Source organism: Abrus precatorius, unplaced genomic scaffold (assembly GCF_003935025.1).
Source record: "Abrus precatorius isolate BTA unplaced genomic scaffold, Abrus_2018 Scaffold10, whole genome shotgun sequence".
NCBI lineage: Eukaryota > Viridiplantae > Streptophyta > Magnoliopsida > Fabales > Fabaceae > Abrus > Abrus precatorius.
The window spans coordinates 23,221,245-23,231,809 of record NW_020874292.1 but is presented as its reverse complement, the minus strand read 5'-3'; the positions used below and the strand labels follow the sequence as shown (position 1 = coordinate 23,231,809).

The 10,565-nt window shown below is 33.0% G+C and overlaps 1 protein-coding gene across 1 annotated transcript; it reads right to left on the bottom strand.

Annotated features, from left to right (window-relative positions):
- Positions 1–4,799: 4,799 nt before the first annotated feature.
- Positions 4,800–7,803, bottom strand: LOC113845812 (CBS domain-containing protein CBSX5-like). Its single transcript, XM_027473410.1, has 2 exons — positions 7,282–7,803; positions 4,800–7,011 (listed from the first exon to the last, which is right to left on the bottom strand). The coding sequence occupies exons 1-2, from the start codon at positions 7,644–7,646 to the stop codon at positions 6,180–6,182; spliced, it is 1,197 nt and encodes a 398-aa protein (XP_027329211.1). The 5' UTR covers positions 7,647–7,803; the 3' UTR covers positions 4,800–6,179.
- Positions 7,804–10,565: the final 2,762 nt, after the last annotated feature.

The window sequence follows — 10,565 nt, the reverse complement described above, 5'->3', positions numbered from 1 at the left end:
TTATGGTGTTGAGTTTTTGCTTATGTCAAATGTATGGAGTTTGAAGCATGTAGTTGAAAAACAGTTATTATAATAGTATTGGTGGGATAAAGTAGGGTCAAGCAATGAATGTAGGTATGTGAGCAAGATTCAAATTTGTAATTGTAAGGTAGAATGTTGTGTAATAGTTAATTTTTCATGTGTATTTGCTTACGGTGAAAATTCTAACTCGTAAATAAATAAATTCAAAAGTAATTTGAGACTGAATTTTAAGTCTTCTTTGGATTCTTTTAAGTGTGTTGTAATTGGAATGACTGAATCAATGTCGTAAAACATAAAATTGACCAGAAATAGTAATAGAACAATAAAACTAGTATTGGACTAAATGTAAAAGGGTTACGAAGTGAACTGTACGTGAACTAAATTGCAGAACATAAAATGAAAAAACGTAAATTTGCATAAAGATAACGTACGACTCCTAGCAACAATGATCACGAATGACCGTGAATCTCTTGGTAGCTAGTGTCTGGCTCAGTACAGAATTTCAACGTTCAGAGAATTTTAGGTGTTGATGTTTGATGCAAAAAGTCGTCCTCCGTAATGTAAAACTTTGTACTATTTATAGGCAATGTAACTCAACTGCTCTCCTCCATTCGTGGGTCTCTTGATAATCACTTCTACACATAATTGCTTTCAAACGCTGCTGCCCATTATCCAAACCGCTCATGATCATGGCTTCTCTGTAATCCTTGTCACCCACGATCTCTTTGTGTCTCTGTCCTTTAACTTAGTGGTAATCGTTGATAAATGTTGCTTTGGCAGTCGCTTCAAGCCTTATAACTTTTTAAATTTGTTTCTTCACCTTTGAGCTCCTCCCTATCTCTTAGACTTAGAATAATTTTTCTTGTCAATTTTTGTTTCAATTAGTTTTAAGAAAAATCTGTGAGCTCCACTCTGTCTTATAGACTTAGAATAATTCTTTTTTATCAATTCCTGTTTCAACAAGTTCTAGGGGAAATATGTGATTTCTATCTTATCTTGTGGACCTAGAATAATTTTTCTTGTCAACTTATTTTTTGACAAGTTTTAGGGTAGATTCATGAGTTCTATTTTGTCTCATGGACTTAGAATAATTTCTCTTGTCAACTCCTTTTTTGACAAGTTTTGGCTGTTTTTAATCTTGGACTTGAAAATTTCCAAAACTCCTCAAAAGGCAACCCTCTTTTCGACAAAAATTAGGGCTCTTCTCATGACCCATCATGTAACACCTTAATTTAATTTTCAAGTAATAATTTCGTAAAATAGGAGTAATAAAATTTTCATTTAAATAAAAAGATTCAATCATAGAGTTTCATAAAACAGTTCAAAACAATAAAGGATTACAAATTTATATTAAAGACTGTTACAGAACTAATTCAGTTGCATCATAATTTTAAAATACAGTCTAAGTCTTATAGCAGTTCATCCTTCCTTCACTGAGTCTGGTGTTGATCGTCTTGGTCACCTGAAAAATAAATGTAAGGGTGAGTATTTTACACTATCTAACACACATAAACATAGATACTCACCTCAAATACTACACATTTACTAACATATTTTAAATCATGCACCCACAATACAAGCATCTCGATCTCAATCACAATCATTATCCATTCCGATTCAAAACACAATCGGTGCACTCACTGCACCCACATTTCACATACGTGCGCTTACCACACTTAGCCACGTTTACTGTTTTACATCATGAATGGTCGCCGGTTACTCCCGCCTCACAGATACCGCGTGGGCAGTCACGAGTTGCTCAGTAAAGGTAGTGGTCAGAGGTCTAGTCAGGAGGAGAGTGTGTGGCCTGTGGCGCACCCATGCTCACTGTTAGTGTCACCACCGCTCTCTCTTTCCCAAGGTATTTCTACCGTCTCAATCTTTTACACCTCTAGTGTATCGCTGAACCATTCATAGCATATCATACACGGCATACCTTGCCCACATTTATTCATATTACATAGCACAAAGGCCCATATTCAGTTACAGTACACGACATACTAGCCCATAATTCATTCACAATACTCGGCACATATGCCATTATTCCATCACACAACATATCAACAGGTCATCCATATCCATTTCCAATCATTTACACCATTCAATCATCAATCCTTAACAGCTCACACACATTCTCAATCAAGGGTATGTCAACCCCACAATCAATTTACATTTTACTCCAAATACACAATAATTTTCATCAATTCACACATTTTTTACTCTCTATCTCAGTCACATCACAACATTCAACGAAATAAATAGTAAATTAAATACAATGAGATAGGGTAGAGTCCCCCCTTACCTCAAGTGAAGACCCACACACCAAATCAATAAGGTAGGCGCTCCCCCACACGAACTTTAAACTAAATACATGGAAGAACCCCATGAGAACCCAAGGAGAACCGAGAAATCAAAGGATGGGGATGAGAAACCGAACCCTAACCATTAAAACTCACCTCCAAGTGTTTCCTACACAAATCTAACCTTCAACCTAGCTCACGAACAACTTTGGAGGCAATTTAATCGGTGAAATAGGGTTTGGGAGTGAGGGAATCAAAGAAATCTCGAAGGGAAAGTGAGAAATAAATCATCTCTAAACCCTAACTCCTTTAAATCCCTTTCTGGTCGCGACACTTTCGCTACAGCGAGTCAACCTCGCTGCAACGACACTCTCTCTCGCTACAGCAAAAATCTCATAGGGAATTACATTCTGATTTCTGCAGAATCTCACTACAGCGAAACCTTCTCGCTACAGCGAGACTGCACCCAGAAATGTACCCCAAACTGTCGCTTTGTTGTTATAGCGAGAAGGCGACAGTTTCACGTCTTCCTCCCATGGCCCTCTTGCTATAGCAAGAATGTCCCAGAATTACACCATTAACCTGTTTTCTCAGCCCAATCAATACAATCATATACAACTGCAATTGTACTCATTCACACGCATTCATACATATCGACATCATCATTATGCAATTAAGAGCAGACTCTAATATCCATATATATATATATATATATATATATATATATATACACACACACACACACACATAATAATAATTGATATTACAAAAATTTGAGACGTTACATGTCAAAACTTCTCAAAATATAGTCTTCTTTTCGACAAAGAATGAGGTTCTTTTGTCAGTCTTCATAAGAATCTCTTTAAAAAAGCATAGTTTATTTCCTACCACAATTTTGGTAAGGACTTTGGTAACTTAAAAAAATTTTCTTTTCTCAAACAGTATTATAATATATGTTATTATAATATAAGTTGAGTTTAAAAAAAATATAGTAAATGAGAATATATTGTCATTCTGTCTTAATTTTGCTTAAGCAAATTAAAAGTCTCTATCCAATCAATCTTTTAATTTTTTTTTCAGTATATTCTTACTTAAATAAATTTAGTATGTCAAATATGTTTATCTTCCAATACCTTGTTTGCTTAAGCAAAGATTAGGCTTAGTTTAATCCTTCCACGTATATAAGCCTTCTCATATATATAAGTTATATTACTTAACATGAACATTAAACAATAACTTGACGATAAAGACATTAAAAATTTAGTTTTTCTAATATGTCTTTAATGACACAATTAAAAAAAAAACACAATTGTGTGTTTTTTGTGTATATATTTAACAAATTAAAAAATTGATAATTAATATATTTAAAAATAGTTATTTTTTTTTTATAAAAATGATAAAAAGAACTGTGTATTAATTGAGAAAATAAAACTTAAAGTACATATTTAAAAATTAATACGTTAAAATGATAATATATTTTGAATAAAATTTTTATACACGTTTAATTTCTTACTTAGTTTCTTCATATACAAATTCTCTTTTATAAATTTGTCTAAAGTTCGGAACTAAATAATTTTTACTCTAAATAGTCTAATTATAAAATAATAAACACAATTCAGTCTTTAAATATTATGTTAGTTTTCATTCAAAATTATTTCAACACAAAATTATTGCAGCTACGACAAGGCGAAGTGACCATGACTCTCTAATGAGGAGAGACAGAGCTACATTGAATAATATATGGTACAAGCCTCTATTCAATTTTAATTCTTTTAATGTTATTAGTACAGTGCTATTATAGTGTTAGATTATCATTTTAAACCTTACTGTATTCATCTATGCTTTTATTATCTGTTTTTTTTTCCATCACCTAAAGTTTGTTTTATTTTTTTATATATTTTATATGTATAAATTAGGATTTATTAACATCAAATGTTAAAGGTGAGTTAATTAATCTAACCATTAGTTTAAGAATTTTTGTTTATGAAATCTTATAAAAAAATTATCATATATTCTATCATAATACTTTACTTTAATAAATAATTTTAATATAAATAAATATTAGATAACATTTTTATGAATATTGAAACTATATAAAATAATATATATAATAAAAGATAATATAAAATAATTTAATGGGTAAAGTATTAATTTTATATTCTATAAAAAGTTATTTAACGAAAAGTAAATAATGAAGTTTGATATGTATTTTCAAACATATTCTCTTTCAATCTACGTGTATACGAAAAAATCTTTATGGGCAAAAATGTTTAATTGGTTAGACACGGATGGCCACTGAAAAATCCGGGAGAAAGCCAAGAAGAGGTGTCTACCAAGTAATCGACAAAGGTCTCATGGAATGTTTTTTTGGAAGAATTTGGATTTCCCTCGTTCGTTCATCCTCGACTTCCACATAGTTCTAACCACGTATAATCAAATAAATTTAACGTAAAACCCAATCACGTCATTGTCTAGTTTATAATGTATAATTATTTTTTTATTAAAAGATGCTTAAAAAAGCTTTTAAAAAAAGCCTAAAACAAACAAACTAGGTCAGATCTATAAAATTACAAGCTGTTAACATTCATACTTAAAAAAATGATAAGAAGAAGGACGAATAGCAAATCATTTAGCACACTAGTTAACTTTTTTCCGTATGTAAACAAACTTAACAAAACTAATAAACCTAACAAAACTTTTTTACGTATGTTCTTTTATTTAATTAAAAAAAATGATTATTTTTCTTTTTATATTTGCTTCAATTTACATTTTTTCTCTTTACCTTATCTTTTCTCCTCTTCAGGGGTTAACTCAAGTGTATTATTCTTGACTGTCATATATCGTATGGGGAAAATGAATAAATAGTTTGATAAAAGAAAGGAAAGGGACTAATATAGCCAATTTTTTGAGAGGGAAGCTTGTGATATTTCAAAGGGATCCGTATCTTCTCTTTGAATTTGATATAACCAAGTTGTACTAGCTTTCGTGCTTAGCTTTTCCCGGTATTTGAATTTGACATTGCAAAGGGATCCGTATCTTTTACACAGTATATGCTACCAGAAGCAGCTCCTCCTACTCAGCAGTTGCCTTAAAAGTACATCAACTGTACAATTCTCTTATTCCTTAACTAGTAGTCATGTAAAATTCACCGACAATGAAAAAGAAGAAAGATTTAGGAGATCATTAATTTTGTTGAGTTCAATTAAGAAATATAAAGGAGGAAAGAGAAAGTTCAAATTTAAACTTCCTAAAATAACTATAAGTACAGTTATATAAATAGAATACAAATAATTTTTAAACAAACATTTCTATTTTGCAATAAAATCATTTATAAACTTTAAAAATATTATTTGTGGCACATACTTAAAGCATCTTTGATGTCGTTATACAACTGACTATTATTCCTAATCTTTTAAGGGTGAAGTTCTAACGCCGAAGAACAAGACACTATCTAAAATTCCATTTTAATGAATCATCGAGTGAGAGAGAAAACAAAACCGCATAAAGGTGAAAAACGTTCTTAAAATCTAAAACAATCAGGGATGGGACACTTATATGTGGTTGTATATATAACCAAGGACCAAATTTGCTTGTGCCTGCACACCTTCCCTCCTATGCTATCTCGGGTTGGATTCTTTGACTAAGCCGAAAAGGTAATTTTTTTAAAAAAATTAGCGTGAAGTATTAGTTATTTTGGATTCAATTTCCTCATCTTCTGACAAAATTACTCTACCCAGTTCTTAAAAAATTAATTATTTGATAATTTTATAAAATGACAAAAAAAAGTAAACCCAAATCAAATTGTTAAAAATGTCAAAAAAAGAAAGAAAAAACGACGGAGAATCAAGTATTATTATGTTAGCAGATGGATTTGAGGTGTTCTCTGAAAACCTTCAAGATTCCATCGAACGTAACAATCCCACACAATGTTCCATCGTCTTCCACAACCCACACGTAACTCACGCGATGCGCAAGTGCTTGAATGATAACCGCCACCAAAGAGCTTTTAGGGTAGCAAACAATGGCTTCCGATCTTCTCACCACCCTCGCCGAGTACCCTCCAACTTTCCCATTCTTCCCAATGCAAAAATCCTCATCAGAAGACGAACTCGAAGTAAATGACGACCAAGAAGAAAGCCCCGTTTCATCGCCGAGCAACTCCAACGCCGCTCCTAGGCTCTGCTCCTCCAGCCTCTCCTTCACAACCTGCACCAGATCCTCCGGCGGTCCACCGCAGTCGATGTAGGCCATGAGCTCACCGGCGGAGAGAGTTGCCATCGCCGGCACCAGCGCCTCGTCGCAAGAGTTGACAGTGAAGGGGGAGATTTCTCCTACGAACTTGCCTTGCTGGTCGACAACGGCGACGGAACTCTGGTGAAAGAGAGAGACGGCGAGAAGGTCCAAAACAGAGGAGGCAGGGTCGTCGTAGCACACAACTAAGAGATTCTGCGTGTCGATTACGCCGAGGGTGTTGATAGGGTTACTGGGTATGGGGGAAAATACACCAATTGAGTTCAGGAGGTAGCGTATTACGTCCTCTTGCGTCAGCCAGCAATAGGTGGCGTCGTTTTTGTGCATTGTGTGAGACTCCCCATATTCAAGGACACTTTTCCTTGAACCACTCCGGTTTGGTATTGGTATCACCACGTTCTGCACCCCTTCGTGCATTACATCTATCACCTCCAACAAGCTGTAGCCAAACATGTCATAACCAAAATTAATAAAAGATTTTCCTTCAATTAATACAATGACAGCAACTTTCGTTTCTTGTTCAGCATTAGTGGTAAAGGTGATTTTTTATCACTCTTGTATGACAGCTGAAATCTAGCATAAAAGTCAAAGGTGCATTGAGAAATGACTTGAATTTTATTTAATATTTAAGAAAGAAGACTGCGCGTTTTTGTATTTTAATTTTCTTGAAAGAAAAAAAGAAACGAAAAATGAATCTGAAATTCTTTACCTGGCATTAGGAGGGAGATGGCGAACAAGGGTGGGATGGCGAGGGAGGAGAAGGGAGATGGGGGAATGGAAGGCTGAGGCAGGGGAAGAGAGGTTGTCGGGTTTGGAAAGGAAGCAAATGATGTCGACCATGCAAACCTTGCCGATGCATGTGCAGGTGCAGGTGCAGGTGCAGGTGCGGTTGCAGCAATTGTTATTATGGCGAACGAAGGAGTGGTGGCAGTTCCAGACGGTGACGTAGGAGTCTCCGATCCTCTTGAGGGCGGAGAGTGCGTCGGCTACGGTGTCGGTGACGGAAAGTGACCTGAGAGGCGGTTTCCCAAGGCACAGATCGGATACCTCATGCCCTGACAATCTCGCTGCCATACACCGTCCGATAACTACCCCAACAATTAGAGATAGATAGAAGGGGGGTTTTTGAATTATGGTTATTACTATTATTATTGGGGGTAGAAAGAGGAACTTGTTAAGATAGAGATAGAGATAGAAAGAGAGAAACAGAAAGGTATTTCTGGCTCAGAATTTGGGGGAGAAAGGTTGGGAGATATATAGGCTAGTGGTTACCGGAAGAGCCGGTAAGTTCCCTGTGGAAACTGGTTACGCTGTGGGGTCTGCTGTTGCTATTATACTATTATATTATATAGAAGTGGGCCCTTTCATTTTTAGATTATTACCAAGCCAATGCTATGGCGTTTTTCGTCATTGTCCTTGCTGTCTCTTATCTACAACTGGCACCCCTCTCTTATTTTTCTCCATTATTGTTGTTTCACGTTTAGGGTTTAATTATTTAGTGCTCCTCCATCCATGCCACTATATTCTTGCCTATTTACATACCAATATGATTCAATGTAATTGCACCTATTTTCTGATTTATTGTTTAATGCTTTTGTTTTTGGGCGCTAAGCCCCATTAAATATATATAGATAAGAAATTTGCAGACTAGATATTTTTGTAGTGCGTTTGAATAGAATGAGATAAATTTATTTTAAGAGATAATTTCTTAGAAAAATATCATTCTTTCATGCATTTCATGTTTTTATTTTCTTCTTACGTTTTGTATTTTTATTATTACATTAAAATAATTTTTGAACAAAAATTTAAAGATATATTGAATGATTATTTTAAAATTTATAATTTTAATTATTACTAATAATATCCTATAATATTAAATTAAAACAGATAAAAGATTTTAAAATAAATTATTTCAAAATTTAAATCAATACTAAATTAACAATGTTTTCATTCAATGCATCTTAAGTCATTTAAGATTGTGAGAAATATAACTGATTTTAAAAAATATTATCATTTAAGATGACCTACAAAAAATGAGCACTTAAAATTTAAGACTCCGTCTAGAGTTTATTTTATGCTTTGTGAAAAAAAAATTGCCAGTCAAATTGAAACCATAATAAATAAGATTAATTTAATTGGACTTTTATTTATAATCAAATTGATAGGATAATAAAATTTATAAAATTTTACGGAATTGAAATAGATTATCCTTTTCTTTAAAATTGGTCAAATTTCAATTTGCATGCACTCTTACCGTACAAGTGTGTGTTCTAAATGTCAAATTTTAAATTTTATTCACCAGAATTTAATAATAAACTCGGATCCTTTCCATTTACCTTGTGACATGACAGTCTCAGGGGAAAATTTCAAATGGGTAAGAAATAACTTATCATAAAAAAGTGATATCAAATACGTAGCATCATTTTCATCATTTTATTTTTCATTTATGATTTGTTGTTTGACCAATAAATGCATCCACATTGATTCATCGCTATATGAAAAAAACTAAAATAAAATAAAATCGTCAGGCAATGGTTATATCATATTTACAAAATATCGTCTTTCACTATCGTTAAAATCTCATCCACAATGTCAATTATAACACAACACATCATCCCTTGTTCAAAACTCTGTTACGGTTTCAAAACTAAATGCATTTATTTGTTACCGTTCATTGTAATTTTTTCAATTCTTTGTTACGAAACCCTTTATGGGCCGCAGTACTGCACCACTTATCTCACAGATAGCAGAGCAGTCATGTTCTCCAAGACAAACTATTTTGCATTGACATTGAGACATGGAATCCAATATCATTCAGTTCTTCATTTGGTTTTGCTCCATTGAATTTGTAATTTTAAAAATACTTCTGAAACTATGCTACATGAATGTGTAGAGTCTCATATTAATTATTTGAAAGGCTTAAATAAAGATTGGAATTTATAATATAAAATCATATAACTATTTAGTTTAATTATATATATCAAAGTTTGTCTACTTGTGTTCCTTTCTTTATCATTTTATGAATTCGTCCTTGCAATTACGCATGTGAAGAACGTAGAGCACACTGAAAAACATAAGGCTAAGTCAATGAGGGAGAGGAAACTTGACCGGATAAAAATTAATGTATGTTTAGTTGGGTCAAGAGAACTTGTCAACAAAAAGAAAATACCATTCAACTTCTCTATCTGAATATCTGAGAGCAAATCCTATAATTAGGATCATTCTATGATCTCGCAAGAACTGACAACGCACACGTTTGACAGTTTGACCTTAACCTCAAAATTAAATATCTTATTTGAGAGTTAGGGGATATAGATTCTCTGTAACTGCATTTGATTTAATGCTAATTTTAATCATTTACTGTATTAAAACATTTTTATTTATTTTTTAAAATGAACTATTTAGTTATTTCAATGATGATAATCTCCGATGATAATGTTACTATATTTATCCATTTTCGAGCGTTAGACGTGGACACTCCGCAAGTGCTACCTTGTATACATGTTCGGCCACAGGAGTTGTGTATAGTTGTTAATTACCTTTTATGCTTTCTTATATTAGGCTACCTTAACTAATTACTGTATTATAGGACCTAAATTTCATTCCTATCAGTTGTTGTAACTAAGTAAAGCAAAAAAAAAAAGCCTACGAATCCGCAGCACGTTAAAGAAACTAACATGGTTATACTTGCTTTTTGCTAATTACCCAAAAAAACATGTCATACCTGCGACGAGAAAGTATCACATTAATTTTCACTAATCGCCTCCATTCGAGTATTTTGTGTCAGAAAATAGTACTTTCCATTTGGCATGTTGACTCCACGTGTTTTGACTCAATTTCGTCAAGATGTATTCCGACAAAATAGCACTTCCCAAAAATAAATTTAAAACATGTTCATAAGCGTTTAAACACGTACAAATTAATGAATATTAAGAAAATAGTATTTGACAGAGTTAAAAGAATTGTTTTAAATTTATTTAACCGATTTAAAAT